Raw genomic sequence first — 18,765 nt, forward strand, 5'->3', positions numbered from 1 at the left:
GTGTGTGTGTGTGTGTGTGTGTGTGTGTGTGTGTGTGTGTGTGTGTGAATAAACTGAATAAACTGAACTTTATATGAACTAGTTCAGTCGGTCAGTTTGGGGGAGTTTTTGGAAGGAAATGCTGCTTTTGTTTTGATTTCATGTTCATCATGGGTTTTAAATCATATAACAAAAACAAAATGAAAAAACATCAGCTTTATTATAATAGTTATTATTATTTTAATGATTCAAAAAATAGTTGATTTATTCCAACATGTGTATTTCACTTCCCAGATGATTTTTTTTTAATAGACTACATGTTATGGAACAGATGATTGACAGTCTCATGATGTTTCTAGTTTGAAATAACATAATACAGCAGAAAAAAAATACAGTTTTGAGTGTCTCAAGTGCTAGGATGTAGTGTTTTTACAACAAAACAAACAAACCAAAAGCCTTGAAACCAACTTAAATGAATAAGACAGCGTCTAATGTGAATTTGCGCCGATCCAAATAACCAAAATAAGTACATAAATTAATAAAACGAAATGAAACCATGAAACTTTGTCAATTTTAGCTTCTTGTTTACATAAACTCATCAAAAGTTGAACATTTTCAATAATAATCTGGATATGGTGTCTCATGATGTTTGTGTTTTAATTTATTGTCACCTATTCAAGATATCCATCCGTCCATTATCTTTACTCGCTTATTCCATTTTGGGTCACGGGGGTCGCCGGTGCCCATGTCCAGCAATCACTGTGCGAGGGGCGGGGTACACCCTGGACGGGTTTCAAGTCCATTACAGGGCCACACAGAGACAAACGAGACAAACAACCATTCACTCTCTCACTCACACCTAGGGACAATTTAGAGTTACCAATCAGCCTAACATGCATGTTTTTGCTATTCAAGATGTTCAAGCATTAAATGTCTGCTGTGTAGATGTTGCCTTTAAAAAATTTTCATTAAAACTTTTACTGAACCCCACTAAGAAAGTAAATAAATACTAATAATTCATGATAATAATAAATAATATTAATAATAATAATAATATATAAGAATTCCTACGCCTATACAACTGCACGAAAAGTAAAAAAGTTCAAAGTAAGCAAAGCAAAAGTAAAAAGACATGTATATTATATTGATAGATAGATGGACAGACAGACAGACAGACAGACAGACAGACAGACAGACAGACAGACAGAGACTGATTTTATTCTGTAGACTTAATGCAGTTCTGTCCAATCCTGGTCCTTGAGGGTCACTATCCATCATGTTTTAGTTGTTTCCCTGCTCTTCATCAGGTCTTCATCAGGTCTTCATCAGGTCTTCATCAGCTCTTCATCATGTCTTCATCAGGTCTTCATCAGCTCTTAAAGTTCTACAGAAGCCTGTTAGTCACTTGTTCCTTCCAGGTGTGTCAAAGGAGAGAGACATCTCACATGCTGGGTCGTGGCGCTCGAGGACCAGGATTGAGCACTACTGACTTAATAGAATAATATAATAGATTTAGAAACAGGCACAGCTGAGAGGTGTTATACAGCCGACCGTATGGGAAGGGTGTGTGTGTGTGACAAAGGGGTTCTTAAGTCTTTCTGTCAAGTTAGTGACATCAAATCTCACTCCTCTGCCTGATGATCGAACTCTACAGAGGGTGCTCGGTGTTGTCTAGAATATCTCCTCTCGGCTTCTTTTTTCTTATTTTTTTCATCTACTCTTTATTTATCCAGGTAGTCTCATTGAGTCACGAGAACTCGTTTTCAAGAGAGACCTGTTTAGGGAGCAGATGGTGGAGATTAAGGACCTTGCTCAGGGACCCAGAGTGGGGTGAATGAGGGTGGAGGCAGGTGTGGGTGTTTCACCTTTTCCACCCACCTTTTGATGTTGACAGTACCGGGAGTTGAACCTGCGACTTTCCGATCACAGGCCCATCTTCTCTAACCTCTGCGCCACTACTCCCCCTTCTTGCTGAGTCCAGGTCCGTCAAGTCAAGTCACATTTATTTATATAGCACATTTAAAACAGTAACTGTTATCAAAGTGCTTACCAAAAAAGATCGCAGCATCAAATATTAATAACAATGATATTACAGCAACATAAATAAAAGCATAAAACCATGGAATATAATTAGAAACAATGAGATGCTAAATCAAATCACCCTGCGTTAAATGTCAGGGAGTAAAAGCAAAATGGATGGACACAGTCATCAACAACGAAATACCAAATGAGATCACACTGTGTTAAATGCCGATGAGTACAGCTGTGTTTTGAGTAGAGATTTAAAAATAGAGACTGAGGTGGCCTGTCGAATGTTGATGGGCAGATTGTTCCAGAGTTTAGGGCCCATGACTGAAAACGACAATCTCCTCTGAGCTTCAGCCTGGTTTTTGGTACGGCCAAAAGCAGCTAGTCTGATGAACTCAAGGTCCGAGAAGGAGTATAAGGATGAAGGAGGTCAGAGAGGTATGAGGGTGCAAGGCCATTAACACACTTAAATGTCAGCAGAAGAATTTTAAAATCAATCCTGACATGCACAGGAAGCCAGTAAAGGGAGGACAGAACCGGAGTAATGTGTTCAAACCTGCGAGTTCTTGTTAGTAGCCGTAGTAGTAGTAGATAGTAGTCCGTGCCCACCACAGAACCAGAACCTTCTAATAAGTTGGTTCAGTCTTGTTACGTCCCTTGTACAGCACACTACAACATCGGAGAGGACAGACAGTTAAAACACCTGCAGCAAGAGCGAGTTTACACTGATATCAGCTTAACTGAACAAAAAGATTGGATTTTTTTGGGGGGGCTTTGCTCTTGTGCACTTAAAATAAAAGATTAATCTAAAAAAAAAAAATACATTTATGGTAATTTCCTGAAAACCATTAATCATTCATCCATTCTTTAAGGCTACACAATAATAGAAAAACTGGCTATATTATTGTGATGTTGTATTAAATATGTTCTTAGCAGCAGAACATGAATGCATTGCACTTGAAATGTGATGACCTGTCATTTGTTGCAGCCCAAGCAATATTTTGTCATCTTGATATTGTGCTTACTGATACACTATTATGATCGATTTTTGATATGCTGTGCAGCCTACATCCATCCATCCATCCAGTTTGAAACATTAACTTTAAACCGGATGTTTTAAACAACTGTTTCGTGCAGATGTAAAATATAATCGCTAAGAGGCTCATTAATGCAGACTTTTTAGACTGGAGGAAAGAAAACGGCACAACTAGAACAAGAACATATAACTATTCAGATCTAATGTCTCTTTTTAGCCGCGTTCCAATGAATATGAGGAAGAGGATGTCATCACTCTGACTGTTCTGTGTAAAGCCCCCATTAGAATGTTCTGTAATACTTCACATTAGCCAGAACATCATGGTGACCAAAGTCATTTGTATAAACGTGAAAATCTGGATCATAACCAGAATATTACCAGGAGTCATTCTGGTTTACACTTTCACATGTCTAAATGTAAAGAAATACAAATGACTGGAACCAAAAACTGGTAGATAAGCACGTATTTAAGTGCAATGAGATGTAGTAAATTATATTTACTGTTGGCTGCAAAGGTAGGTAATTTTGGGGTAAATCTTAATCCGTAATTTTGAATTGTTGCAATTACACACCATAATGATCTTTCAAGGATTTTAGGCTGGAAGGCAGATCTTTAAGAACGAAGACAATCTGGTGAGGAGAGAAAATAATTCAGCTGTATAAGAGTGACGACAAACATATGCAGGAAAACTAAAACAAGGACCGAAAGTAAACAGCTCGGGGTCAGGCATTCAGAACGTATAATGTCAATGTGTAACTTATTTACAATTTAAGATCAAGTTTTAATTTAAATGAACTTACTGATGGGACAAAAAAGGGTTAAATCATGTCATCTGGACTGTTTTTTGGGGGGGAGAAATGTTTCGTCTTTCATCCGAAAGACTTCATCAGTCTGAGGCCTGCCAAGCCAGACCTGTCTTATAAATAGCACCTCCTTGATGTGTTTCAAGCCAGCTAGTTTTTGGGAATTCCACAGAGGTCTGGCTTGAAACGCATCAAGGAGGTGCTATTTATAAGACAGGTCTGGCTTGGCAGGCCTCAGACTGATCAGAATCAGAACAAGCTTTATTATCATTGCACCAAAGTACAGCAACATTAAATTCCATACAGTCGTCCGAACGATGGGCAGAGTGCACGTGGCTGCAGCTCCTAGGAGCACGGCCCCTTATTTTTTAGATAGAAAAGAGGAAAGACCATGAGGATAAAATAGTGGTATTAAAAGATCTCTTCACACCTTGTCCTTGTCCGGACATGATTTAAGACATCAAAAAACTCTACCAGCAGCACATTTATAGACACATTACATATATGCACTTGACGACAAAACGGTGAGATTTGTCCATGAAGCACTTCCATATAGCACCATAGTCCTGATAAGATGTTAATGTCAGCCGGTACAGCTCCAATAAGCGTTCACAGAAGTTCTTGATGTTTGTGTGTGTGCGGGGGGTGGATAGAGCAGAGCCTTCTAAGTTTACACATCCCCAGGAGACATTTGATAAGTTGGCCTACTTCAAGGCTGAACAGAGAGACCAGATTCAGATAAGTCACAGTTTTTTTGTGTGCAGGCAGACTGTTTTTTTCTCATCAGCCTTGAGTTCTTCTTGTACTTTCGATGTTCCAAAATGGCCAGATTTGTGGGCTTTCCGCTGGTCCGTGCTTAGTAGCTTCCTCCAAGGTCAACCCCAACATGCTGGCAAGTTCCAGAAGTCGCAAGTGGCTTACGATTCTTATAAATCGCTTCCATCTTACGGTTGAGCTCGTAAATAAGCTGAGTCTGAGAGCTCCAATCTCTAATCCTTCACATAAGGTCGGCAGCTTTGCCGTCGTCTTCCTTAATAGCCGATAACATAGGTATCGGACGGTGCCAAAAAGCAGAATCCAATGATGTATAAATCTTCGGCATCCTCCTGAGACAAGGCACAACATTTTCCACTCTCCCCACGGATCCATGACATACCCTGCTGCATGCGACTCAGCGGGGTACGAGGGCTCTCCAGGACTCTGTCGCTTGGTTGAAAAAAAATGTATCAACTGCGTTGAAAGTCCAGATCCATAGCAGTAATTTACGATTCAGAAGATGTGTAAATAGAAACTAGGACAAAGAGCAAAAAAGCAGGAGGAAGGCAGGAGAGGGAAGAAAAAGCATTCGTCTTGCTCGAGAGCGAGTGTGTGTGTTAACCTTTTTTTTGTGATTTATCTACCTGGATGACTGAGCTTTTAAACCTTTTTATTTAGCCGAACTGAGCTAACCAGTGGGCCAGATGTGGCCCCTGGGCCACCAGTTGAATAGCCCTGTTTTAGATTCTCATACTTTTAGACCCCACTTCTCTCCTTGGAAACGATCTAAAGTTCAAGCAGGAAATTGCAATAATACCATTTCAGTTTTTACTGTTAGAGTTTTGTTTTTGTGCACGTGTTTGTGGTCCTCACTAACCTTTCTGTGAAACAGAAACTGATTGTTCATGTTTTCTACTTACATGAATGACTTCATTCAATGACTGCATTTGAGAAAACAGTGCTACTTACAGAGTGCACAATCCATCACATTTAGAAAGTTTTCCTTCAAAACCATTTTAATTCCATGCAGGCCAGCGTTACAACATCTGCAATGTCGAACCCAAAGACGTGCACATCGAAGTGGGTTCCAGTGTCAAGATAATGTGCCAGTCTTCATGTGTGAGCGGAAAAATCCTTTGGACCCTGAACAACAAGCCCGTCAGTGAACTTTTGTCGACCCGTATTAACTCAACGCACACCGAGTTGTCACTGAAGAACGTCACCGACTCGAGTGCAACGCTGGAGTGTCACAGCTCACGTACGCATCAAGTACTCGGTGGCACCACCATCAAAACCTTCTGTAAGATGTCACTGTTTTCTAGATTGTTAATAGTGTGAATGTTTAAGCAGCATTCACACTATTGTAATTCATTTTTCTTCCATATGTTTTTCAGCTTCTTTCTTGTTCAACAATTTTTGTGCTATTTCAACAAATCATATATCAAAATGTTCAGCTCTTTCATCACAATCCTGCTATGACTTTTGGTATTGGTGCAACTTTAGCTTTTTTTTTTTAAATATTTAGCCTTTCCTGCCATTTTTTTCTCATAGAAAATTAATTGAGCTCATGTTACATCCTTCCAATCTTTAGATCTGTTTACAATCGTTTACTGCTCCTTTCACATTTTGTTCTGTTTCAGCTTCTTTCAGCATCCTTGTGCAAATTTAAACTTTTATTTTTAGCTATTTTCAGCTGTTTTTCAGCTGTTTTTTGCTCATTTCAGATTTCTTTTGCAAACTACATTTTTGTGCTTCTTCTAACTTCTTTCTGTTAATTTCAGCTGATTATGCTCCTTTCAGCCCTCTTCTGCAAGTTTCAGCTTTTCTACTATTTCAGCTACTGTTTGTATGCTACTTATAGCTTTTCAGCTAATTCCAAATTTTTGCACTCATTTCAAGTGTTTTCAGCCCAATTCAGCAAAAATGTGCTGTCTCCTCTTCCTTCTTATAATTTCAGATTCTTTCTGCTTTTTAGCTACTTTTTAGCTGTTTTTTTTTCTCATTTCAGCTTTTTTCAGATAATTTCCTTTTTTTTGGTGCTCATTTTTGCTTCTTTCAGCTTAATTGGGCAAACTTGTTCTTTCTACTTTCTTATGCTAACTGAAGCTAGTTCTAGATTTTCAGCTACTTTTTTTAAAGCTAATTTTAGCTGTTTTCTGATCAATTCAAGTGTTGCTTGGTAATTTCTGCTACTTTGAGCCTAATTAAATTATTTACGCTAATTGCAGCTTGTTATACTCCCTTCAGCTTTTTTCTGCTAGTTTCAGCTTTTTCTGCTATTTCAGTTAGTTTTTATCTGTTTGTGCCAAATTTAGCTTTTTCATCTAATTCCACATTTTTTTTTAGCTCATTTCAGCGCCTTCCACTTTCTTCTGGTAGTTTAAGCTTCTTTCTGCCTTTTCAGTTACTTTTCAGCAATTAGCAATTTTCAGATTTTTTTAGCTGATTTCCTAATTTTTATGATCATTTCTACTTATTTTAAAATAATTAAGCAGATATGTGTTCTTTCTGCGTTCTTCTGCTAACGTAGGCTTGTTATTCCATTTCAGCTCCATTTCAGCATGTTTTTTTAACTACCGTAATTACATGTGTTTTCAGCAAGTTTTTCAGCAATAAGCATTCACACAGCATTTGTGCAGGAAATGCAATTTCTCTAATTAACATGGCTGTTCATTCTTGTTGTGAGATTACCCGCAATCTCTTTATGTGTTTTTCTTTATAGCAAGGCCCAACAATGTATCGTGTGTGTTGCATTATAAAAACCAAGAGTCAGTTGGTGTCCCCGAGCTCTTCACCTGCAGATGGGATCATCTTACAAGTCCTTCAAAAAAAATAAACTACACCGTACTTATGGGGTACTTTCAATTTTTTAATATCTTTCTTTCTATACGACCCTTTAGTCTCTTTAAATATTTACAATAGTATATGTATGTCTTTCAGTACATCTTCAAAAACGCCTTCGCTGACTGAAATTTGCATCTCACGAGTAACGAACTGCACGTACAAAGATATCAGTCTATCTGGACATTTAAGCCTTTTTGATAACCACATTGTTATTGTCAGAGCTAGAACAGCCGCATGGAAGGCGGACTCCGATCCTTTTGAATTTGACCCTGAACACATAAGTAAGTAACATAAGTTTTCATCAAACATACCCTAATGATCTCTTTGAGTTTTAATCACCTTGCTGATTCATTCCCTCAGTAAAGGTTAACCCCCCAATGGTAAAGGTGACTCCCTCCTCAGATCATCTGGAAGTTACGTGGCGAAGACCGTGCAGTGATGCGTACATGTGCTTCTGTCAAGTCAAATACTACAAGGTATGAACTTCAGAAGACTGTTCCTGAAAAAAATTAAAACCAAATATGAATGCCAGAATTTCAAATATGGTCATGAAAAAGAGAGAGTTTTGCATACGGCACATTATAAATCTGTCGACAAACAATTATACAGCCATCTATAGCAATGGACCAGACATGGAGACCTTGAATAACATTTGACCTTGATTTGTGACCTTAACCTTGAAGCTCGGGTGATTAAAAATATACATGATACTCCGTCAAGTGATGATGCATAATGTGAATGAAATTTAGTTAAATTATTTTGAGTGGATCATAAGAGAGTTTACAGATGGAGAATTTACCATATTATGACTTTCGACAGGCAAATAAAAATAATAATAATAATAATTAATGAATAAATAATGATATTAAAAACATATTATCAGCCAATACAAAAAATGCAAAGACAAATATAAATAAATAAAAATCATAATAGTCTGTGTAACTACAGTTTAGTTTGGCTCAACGAAGTGTTGCTGTGTAAAATTACCGAGCGATCCGGTGAACTGACTTTCATCTTGTATCTTTTTCTGCTTTGTAACTTTTACTGACTACTAGTCAACAGCCACATGCAGAAAAATATCCTCCTTAGTTACTTTTTGCTGTTACTAATGTAGATTAAAGGGTAAAAAACTATAAAAGCTGTTTTTGTATTTTTCAAGTTTTTTTTAACACTGCTTGTTGCTAATTAATCAATTTATGTATTTTTTCTGATCCAGGCATCATTGCCAAATGATGAAACCCCAAAGGTAAGATAAAAACAATATGCTCTTTTAGAAAATGTATGACAATAAATGTTGTATTTTTTTAAGCTGCTCCCTTCTTCAGTTGTCGTCACAGCGAGCAAACTCGCATGAAAGATTTAGCAACTGTTCTATGTCATATGCCCTTCCTGACACAACTTACCCTACAGCTTCAGTAGAGATGGAATCAATGGCATTTTAACAGAAACTGTATTTGTTTGTCTCAAAGAGCCGTTAATGATGTCAACTCAATCCAATTCAATTCAAATCAGTTTATTTCTATAGCACCAAGTCACAACAGAAGTCATCTCAAAGCAGTGTACAAAAGCATTCACATACATAAAAAGTCAATTAGTAAAAGTTCTCTATCTAAGGAAGCAGCAGAGTGTGCTGAGTCTTCACTTTGTCACAGTCTCCCATCTTGAGCAAGCACAAAGGCAACAGTGGAAAGGAAAAACTCCCTTTTAACAGGAAGAAACCTCCAGCAGAACCAGGCTCAGGACAAGCGGCCATCTGCTTTGACCGTTTGGGTTTGAGAGGACAGGAAGGAGAAACGGACACAGAATGGCAGGTCCAGAATGGAGGCGAGCAGGTCTTTAGGAAGAAAGATTAAAAAAATATATAATAACATGTTACGATAGAAATACAGTAATTACAAATGCAAACTATTCATCTGAGGAAATGTGGTCACTATATGTCCTCCAGCAGTCTAACCTATAGCAGCATAACTAAGGAATAGCTCATGAAACCCAAGCCGACCCTAACTATAGGATTTATCAAAAAGGAAAGACTAAAAAAGCCTAATCTTAAAAGTAGACAAGGTGTCAGCCTCACAGACAGAAATTGGAAATTGATTCCACAAGCGAGGAGCCTGATAGCTGAAAGCTCTGCCTACCATTCTGCTTTTGGAAACTCTAGGAACCACAAGTAAACCTGCAGTCTGAGAGTGGAGTGCTCTGTTAGGAAAATATGGAACAGTAAGATCTGTAATATAAGATGGGTCTAGGTTGTTGAGAGCTTTGTATGTTAGAAGTAAGATATTGAATTCAATTCTGAATTTGACAGGATGGAGAATGGAGAGAAGCTAAAACTGGAAAGATATGATCTCTATTCATTCAACCTTTATTTATGCAGGTTAATCCCATTGAGCCATGGGGACTCATTTACAAGAGAAACCTAATTTTAACAACGAGTGATGACAACAGTAGACAATCATAAAAAGCATACAAATTGAGACGAACGGATACAAGGAAATGGTATTAATAAAATGAAACAAAAACTGCTAGATTTAAAGCAATGTAGAAAACTAAAAACAGGAACATGTCTGCACTGGTTTTTCCCATGAACTTAGCAGATGTTTGAAGCCACTTACAGAGGTCACGGTCAAGAGCTTCAGATTTTTTGCACGAAATCCAGGAAACAGGAGAAGATTAGGAGAAGACTGGCCCTACATGTCACTACATACGGGTCTACGTAACTACATACCGCTGTTCATAGTTACATAGACCCATACGCAGTGATGTATATTGACGTGCACCACCTGGCATGTTTTCCATAACCATCAACTGCTGTGCTCCCACTCTTTACCCTTTGTTTAAAAAGGTTAACATAGTTTTAGGATAAAAATGAGATTAATACAAAAATGTTACATAAAGATTCCTTCATTAGCAATGGATTAACTTCCGTTAGGTAGCCCTACAGATAACTAGTGGAAGATGCCATGCTACATTATTATTTTTTTTAAGCTCCAAACTGAAAGCAAAAGAAAACAAAAATAAACTCACATTCTACAAACAAAAAACAACCATAGAGTTTTTACATTCACCAAAGAACAAATAATGCATATATTAATACAACAAGCCGTCTAAGGTTTACGTAGTTACATTCAATATATGAACATTATTTAATTTCTCCATTTTATGTAGGTTAAGAAATGACCACAGTAGCTCAGTGGTTAGTGTCGTGGTCTCGTAGTCCTTAGGTCATGGGTTTGAGCCCAGTTTGTGTCAGGAAGGACATCTGGTGTAAAACATTTGCCAAATATTTTGGCATGTTTATTTGATGTGGCGACTCCTATAGAAGGTGATAATTTAAAGCAAAACATGTAGGTTAAGAAATATATTATTCTATTCCACACACTTGGATAATGTATGTATTTATGTCCTTCAGAATACTTTTGTTAGTATATTGTCACAATTTATTTGACTTCCTTATTATTAAAGGTGTAATATTATAACTTGTATTTTCATAATTAGCCAGTGTTTTTGCTGATTAAATTCCCCAAGTTCAACTGTAAGAATTCAGTATAACCATGTTATAAACATTTGGAGTGTTTGAAATCTTTTTTTAGACAACCTCAAAAATAAGATGTTCGAAACAAAACCTTTTTTTTTTTGTTTGCAATACAGATGGTTTCCACAACTAATCGGAGCATCAGTATCAAAGAAGTGGCATCGTGCGTTATCTACAATATTTCAGTCCGGTGCGCCCAGGAACTGGGTCTTTGGAGCGATTGGAGCCCGGACAAAACTATTCAGACCAAACTAAACAGTAAGAGAAACTAGAAAGTTCCTGGAGAAACTTTGACGGGGACTGCCATGCTGCTGCCAATTTAAATTGTTGGTTTGACAGTACTATGTGTTTGGGGTCGCTCTTAGCTACCAATATACCAAATTTCAGCTGAATCGCTCTTAAAATGGCTGAGTTATCATATTGTTTCCTTTTTAGCTAAGACAGCCATCTTGGACTTTTTATTTGGATTCAGTATGCGATAGGAATTATTATACTAGTATATTGTTATATTATATCATTATACTATATCGTTATACTATATCATTATACTTTATCATTATACTATATCATTATACTATATCATTATACTATCATTATACTATTGTTATACTACTATACCAAATTTAAGCTGAATTGCTCTAGAAATGGCCGAGTTATCGCATTTTTCTCTTTTAGCTAAGGTGGCCATCTTGGATATTTGATTTGCATTAGGAATGTATAACAATGCACTCTCAGCTACAACCATACTAAATTTCAGCTCAATATCTCAAAGAATGACCGAGTTATGGTCACTTTTGTGTTTGCTGAGGTAGCTGTGGCAGCCATCTTGAATCAAAATGGCTCCAAATGTTATTCACTTCTAGACATTTATCTGATGATTACTTTCTGTGAGTTTCAAACAAATCCAACAGTAAGTTTCTGTTTTCTTCAGGGAGCTCTACACTCTAATGTGACTTGACAGCAGCAGTTAGTGTGAGGAGTTTTCTCTCATTCATTTCCTATGGGGAAATATGGCATCTTTGTTAGCAAAATATGTCGCCATGGTAACTTCGATCGCCAGTGAAAGTAATAGTAAAAAGAAAGAAAGAAAGAAATGCTTATTAGATGTAGAATAATAGGTTATTTGCAAGGCATTGCTCTCCTATGCGTTGCAATGACAGTCCCCAAATATTATACTATACTTTAACACAAATAAAAGCGGACCCTAATTCTAATTTTACAGTCCAGTCAGTTTTATTTAAATATGTTTGAATATGCATATCATTGAAGAAATCCAACCATGGGGATGGCTAACACAAATCTGATTAAGTAAATAAAGTTTACACCAAAAGGAAAGAGCTTTGAGTGTGTCCTCGCAGTGTTTTGAAGGTAAAAATGCCAAATAGATATTCCAGTTCCAACCTGTGATGCAAACCCTGCAACTAAAAGTTGATATTATAGGGACAATATATTGATCCCGTTTGAAAGAATCCTAAACCTGATGACGGTTAGCAAATCTCGCCCAACCCACCGTTATATTTACTCACAACAAAAGGGGTTTTGCAATCCAGAGTGTCGTTTCCACAACAGTTTCCTGGAAACCCCAAACCTTACGGCGATTTATTCGGCGATAAGGATTGTTTGCAGTGGTTGCTATGAGCTCCGGGCTGTTTTGCTTTTAGTTCCAAATGTGAAAGTGATCGTGCTTTCCCTTTCCTTGGCTCTAGTTCAAACACAGTCCGGTAAGACTCGTGTGTCTGCACGTCTGTTCCAGTGCGATAATTTTGGCGTATTGTATTTGAATGTTCTCCAGAGCGTCACGTCAGGCTGCACCTGTGGAGAAAAGTGGCTGCAGAAAGGCAAAATGGAAAAAGAAAAGTTCATCTCATGTGGACGGTAACAAAACTTCTGGTTTTGAAGCATTCTTTCTTCTGTTTGAAACTTAAATTGTAACTGTTTGCATCTCACTAACCCTGAGCTGTTATCTTACTCCTCTCTGTTTCATTTAGGGCATTCCTTCAATGTGTGAAGAGCCTTTTTCCTACACCATTAAACAGACTTCCTACACAAAGCACAGCATCATGGGAAATTATACGCATACATCATGTGGCAGCTCAACTTGTGACATTGAAGTGGACCAACGTGCACACAGATTCTACCTCACAGTTTCCAGCAATGAAGGCCTGCTTGCAGAGAAGTCTGTTTATGTTCCAAATGTTGAAGAGAGTGAGTTTTATTTCTGCAGATGAACATTTTGATTGTTTTACTAAAGCAGCACTTTGTCTTGATGTACGTTTGGTGTTAAGTTATTGAGTTAATCTCATTGGCAGGCCTTCCACAAATTAATGACATCCAAGCCTTAACACACGAGGGCATTACGAAGGTCAGCTGGACGGCGCCTGTTCAGCCTGTCAGTGGTTACGTAATTGACTGGACCCATAATGGAGATCAGTACGATTGGAAGAAGAGCACATTCGCTAATGCAACTCTGTTTGGTATGTTGACGGATGCAAAAGACAAATGGAATGTGCGATAGAGAAATGGATGATGGAGGGAAAACAATCTTACATGAAGTGATGCTTTCTCTCATTTATCTTTGATCATCAGCACGTCATTGTTTATAGACCGAGTGAAGAAAGTAGTGGATTCATTTCTGAAACTGCGAGTTAAAAGCTGCCGTGTAAAGCATTTCCTGGGAAAATTTCATCAGTTTATAAAGGTTTTCAAGAACTGTGGCTTACGACATAATGCACTGCTTCACAGCTTGACTCTTTAAAAAAAAAAGAAAGAAAAAGCTGCAGGATCAGGTCCCAGTTTTTTGTGCTATCGGATCACAACTAACAGAACACTAATTGAAAGTGTTCCCCAAGCATTCGCAGCAGATAGTTTCCACAAATTTTAGAACCGCACATGTTTTAGCAAAGTCTAACATGTCCAATATGTGTAATATCTTCAAAAAGCTTAACAAAATTATTGTTTTAGTCAATGTTTCACAAGTATAAATTAATTAATTCATTCAATCTTTATTTTGTACCATTCACCATTTGCTCTTGCCGTGATTGGACGCTTTTCCCCTCCCCCCCCTCTCCGCTTTGCTTTGCTGCTCTGTCTGTGTGAAACTGCTTCTGAGCCTCTCTTGCATGTCTTCTGAACCATAATTATGGACTTGTTTTGATCAATTTTGATTTTTGATCAGTTGGTCCCTCAACACAATTGATAACATTTCTTCGAAGAGAAGACAGGCTTTAGGCGAGCCGATTTGCCCTGTTGGCACGCACGCAGCTGAATATCTCATCGACTTGAAGACTTAATGATGTGTCTATCTCTGCTGCCATTGTGGATTTTAAGGACGCACATTTAATTGGATTTACGATAAATGGTTCCTGCTTTTTGGATTTGGCTGGTTGCTGGTTTTATCAACAATCAAGGAATTTGTTGGCAGCAAATTTGGACCCGATCACGCTGTTTGCCTATATGATGGCTTGGTTCGTGCCTCGAGTACCCAGACTCAAATGCTTTGAGCAGAATGGATCAGATCGTGGGGATTTTACTCAGGCACGTTCCATCGGTGTGGCCATGTAATTTGGACATTTTGGAACTGAGTGAACCAACACAGACTCAAGGCAGATGTCATTAAGTTCTGCCTGACCCCAAAACATCTAGGCATTTATCTGAATTTGGCTCACTTGGCTGGCCTTGAAGACCATCTTATCTGAATTCACTTGGAGAACATGTGATCTGATGCTCATCACCCCCTCCCTGAGGAATTTCCAACTGATAACCAGATGAAACCAGCCAAACAAACATTGTGTCATCATTTCAGGACTCTTGGATTCTCATAGACGTTATCCTTGGCCATTCCATGACATCCCTCGAGAGTGTTTACGGATCTTACCGGAGGACACTGGCTGATTATTCCATCCTTATCAGAACTCTTACTGTGCGCTTGAGAGCGTCTATGGACATGCTCACTGCTCTCGTCATCTCCCCCCCGCCTCTGCAGAATGTCTACGTCACTATGAGCTTGTTTGTGCGAGGTGTTTTTTAATATCAGAGTTTTTCTTCTCAGGCAAGAAGAAAACGTTTGATGGGAATTTTTTCACCTCCAATTCCTACATGTGTCCAGTTTCACTACTTTTTGTCTGTCTAAACAGATCTCACTTGTAAATGAGTCTTCTAGGCTCAATGTGACTTATCTGTTTAAATAAAAGGCTGAATGAATGAATTTAGACAGATAAATAAATCACATTGAGCCTCGAAGACTCATTTACAAGTGAGATTTGTTTAGACAGAGAAAAAAGTAGTGAAAGTGAACACGTAGGATTTGGAGGCAAAAAAAAAATCCCATCAAACTCTTTCTTCTTGGCTGAGAAGAAAGACCCTGATAATGAAAAAAACATCCCACACATACAAGCACATGGTGACATATGAACTTTGAAGATATGGTGACATATACATTCCGCAGGAGGGGGGACGACAAGTGTGAGAGTGTCCAAGGACGCTCCCGGAGGTACTATAGAAGTTCTGATAAGGATGGAATAATCAGCCAGTTCCCTCTGGTGAGATCCATAAACATTCTCGAGGGGTGTCGGGGAATGGCCAAAAAGCTACATAGTTGTGCATTTTAGCTGTTTTTGTTATTCTTGCATTAAAGTAACTGACTCCTGTCTCATGACATAAAGTATGTACTGTCAGGAAGTTTAATAGAAATCAGCAGACAAAAACACACACCTTGCATGTACTTTTATTTTAAGATAAGATAAGATAGAACTTTGTTGATCCCACAGGAAATTGTTGATAATCTGTGAGTCAAGTCACAGACAGTGCGTTACTGCTTCTCATCATCTACAGCCAACATATTTGATCTGTAGAAATGGAAGTAATTACCATGTTCATGCAGACAGAAGACTAACAAGCACAACTTGTCACTCAAGACACACCTAAACGTGATCAAAAAACAAAGTAGCATCAGTAGAATGTGGAAGAACCATACACAGCACCTCCTCCTTATGCTGCTCACCTACTTGGCCACACGCTGCTGTAGGATGGCATCCCACCCTCAACCAGTATTTGCTGTCACTCAGCCAATGTATTATGGCTGTGGTAATGTGGGACTGCCACTAGTTTCTTACAGGTGAGCACCTGACATATCAAAAGCTCTAAAACTGAGCCAAGAGCAAAATGAGCTTTTTGGAATTAGCAGAGATTTGGCAAGTTTTTCATGGTTGCAACCTGCTTCTCAACCCACAAATGCATTTCCCCAACAAATGTTTTAATTAAACAGGCTTTACAACATTATAAAGTTTATTATTAAACCAAACACCAAGTTATTTACTTTTTGTGCTATCTTCATTAGTTCAGTGCTCTCATCAGAGCATCCACCCTCTCTGGTTCTGTATGGCTCTTATTCACATCTCATCGTATTTTTGTCTTCATAGTCCAGAACTACCACAAGTTTGAGTGGACTTTATTTTTCTCTGTGGTTCGAATTCTACTTAAATTTAGAATTGAAAGACTTGTTTTGGCTTTGCTTGACGGGACTCAGTTTGTTACAATAATTTTTTAAAGATCGTACCTTCCATCCTTCAATGACCAATTACCTGTCTGCAAACACTTGTCCCCACTTTTTTTCTTTAGACTTATTGAACAGAACGCAGTATAATATCACTGTGACTCCCCTCCTCAATGACAGAACCGGTCGAAGCACACAAGCTCTTCAGATATGCTCCAGCCTGGGAGGTAATTCATTGAGGCTGTTTTAACAACTCATAATTAATGATTATTTCCAACCTTGAATGTCGGATTTTAAATATATGACTCCTACAGTTCCAGAGAATGTTGCTATCAGAGATGTGCAAACGTACGACACAAGTGCCTTTGTGGAATGGGACACAAAGCCCCAGCACACGTGCAGCGCTGTTGTTACCTTCACAGTTTTCTATGAGCTGCATGAAGGATCACTGCTCAGTAAGTTCACTGCAAACTGGTGTATGGTTTGCACTTTTCTTTACATTTTGCATTCATAACTGTTTTGTGATGTTTTTGTTTTAGATATTACTGTAGATGGAAAAAGCCACAACATCATTTTAAAGGATCTGAAGCCAGAGACACAGTATAGTGTCTTTGTTGAGGCCAAAGGTCACGATGGGACTACCATGAGCAAAAAAAGTTTTTTTACCACCAAGAAAAATGGTAAGTTGTGTTTAATTGTATGTTTTTAGCTGAAGCCTTCTGGCTATTTAAATTGCAGTTGTAGAGGTGTTGAGTTTACAAAGCTAAACGTGCAAATTGTAAAAATTCAGTGTCATCAGGCGTCACCCTTTAATTGTTCAGAAGGCCTAAAAACTGACACAATCCCTGTATCTTCCTTTTGAACCTAAAGACACTATTTTTGAAAGACAGCTGCTTCCTCAGCCAGTTTCCCTCTTTGTGACTAATAAAATAAGTTATGCTGTACTTCAAAGTTCATAAGCAGAAGAATTAAAGCTGCTGGGAATAAGATTAATCGCCTGAGGGGTGTTCATGTGATGCTGGGAGCAGTACGGCACCTATCAGTGTTTGTCTTGGCGTCTCATTCTCAGTTTGTTCCTGATGCTGCTTGATAAGACTGGAACAAAACAGGCTGACCCTAACTCTGACAGAAAGTCAATAGCCATTGATCACAAGTGCAGCAGTAATGGTGACTCACCCTTCATAATCACTGCTGACATGTTTTGCATGCTTGTTGCAGCTTGTTAGACGTGTTACATGTTAGATATGTTTCTGCCCAGGATCTCTCCTGGACAAAGATCCCCGAGATTCGTCCTGGGATCCATTGGAGCCACTCTTTCACTTTGGGTTTCACAGCCCTGAGGGCTCCAGTGACCACTGTGGCCTTGTTTCTCCACAACTTCGCTATTTCCTCAAACAGCCCGTAGTATTTCTTGAGCTTCTCGTGCTGCTTTCTCCTGAAGATATACATAAAAATAAAATCCCAGCTGGCCTAATTTGTTCCACTTGGGTGGTTCCACTTCACTGCTCTCTTGTGCAAGACCCTAACCCCCCACCATCTGCTCCCCCTGGCACCCTAGATAGCATCTCTCTGCTCCACACAGAGGGCTGTGGTACCTCGGTGATCTGTGATTGCGTCAGGAAGGACATCCGGTGTAAAATCAACTGCCAGGTCTTCGTGCAAGTTCGTTCATTGTGGTGAACCCTGAAGAAGGAAGCAGCCAAAGGGGAAAAAATATATATATATATATATATATATATATATATATATATATACAGTAGTCCCTCGCTACTTTGCGGTTTGTTTATCGCGGACTATCTCTATCGCGGTTTTTCAAAATAAGATTGGACATGATACACTATTGGCTGAATGATGGATGAGCCGCACGATCGGCATGGCATTTTTATTTAAAATAAATTATTCTGAATTATTTAGCACATGCTGCACATTTGTGCAGCCCATACTGCTGCAGGATAAACTTCCTGCTGCAGCTGATAATCGGCTATCAGCTGTTCAACTTGCAGAGCGGAGAAGTGGGCGTGGCCAAGAGCGCTTGCTGGAGGCTGAGAGCAGCTGGAGGCTGAGAACTGAAATCATGACAGTCTGTGCTCTTTTAGAGCGGTTAAAGTTTAGAAACATTGTTTAGAATATTGCAAGAGTGTGGGAAGGGTTTAAAACACCTTAATATTATAGTATATACTTAAATAATAAAATAAAATACTACTTATTACTTGTATTATTTTTCCTACTTCGCAGTTTTTCACTTATCACGGGTCTTCAGGGTATGGATCCCCCATGATGAACGAGGGATTAATGT

The 18,765-nt window shown here is 38.6% G+C and overlaps 1 protein-coding gene across 1 annotated transcript in view; it reads left to right on the forward strand.

Moving 5' to 3' along the window:
* Positions 1-18,765, forward strand: part of LOC119417934 (interleukin-6 receptor subunit beta-like) — a 25,154-nt gene that overhangs the window by 1,048 nt on the left and 5,341 nt on the right. Inside the window, exons 3-14 of the mRNA XM_037685182.1 lie at positions 5,633-5,902; positions 7,325-7,457; positions 7,543-7,727; positions 7,807-7,922; positions 8,663-8,692; positions 11,095-11,236; positions 12,771-12,853; positions 12,967-13,183; positions 13,288-13,452; positions 16,595-16,696; positions 16,784-16,924; positions 17,009-17,149. Coding sequence (XP_037541110.1) covers positions 5,633-5,902; positions 7,325-7,457; positions 7,543-7,727; positions 7,807-7,922; positions 8,663-8,692; positions 11,095-11,236; positions 12,771-12,853; positions 12,967-13,183; positions 13,288-13,452; positions 16,595-16,696; positions 16,784-16,924; positions 17,009-17,149 — 1,725 coding nt within the window. The remainder of the gene's footprint in view (positions 1-5,632; positions 5,903-7,324; positions 7,458-7,542; positions 7,728-7,806; positions 7,923-8,662; positions 8,693-11,094; positions 11,237-12,770; positions 12,854-12,966; positions 13,184-13,287; positions 13,453-16,594; positions 16,697-16,783; positions 16,925-17,008; positions 17,150-18,765) is intronic.

Source organism: Nematolebias whitei, chromosome 12, assembly GCF_014905685.2.
Source record: "Nematolebias whitei isolate Nwh7 chromosome 12, NemWhi1, whole genome shotgun sequence".
Taxonomy (NCBI): Eukaryota; Metazoa; Chordata; class Actinopteri; order Cyprinodontiformes; family Rivulidae; genus Nematolebias; species Nematolebias whitei.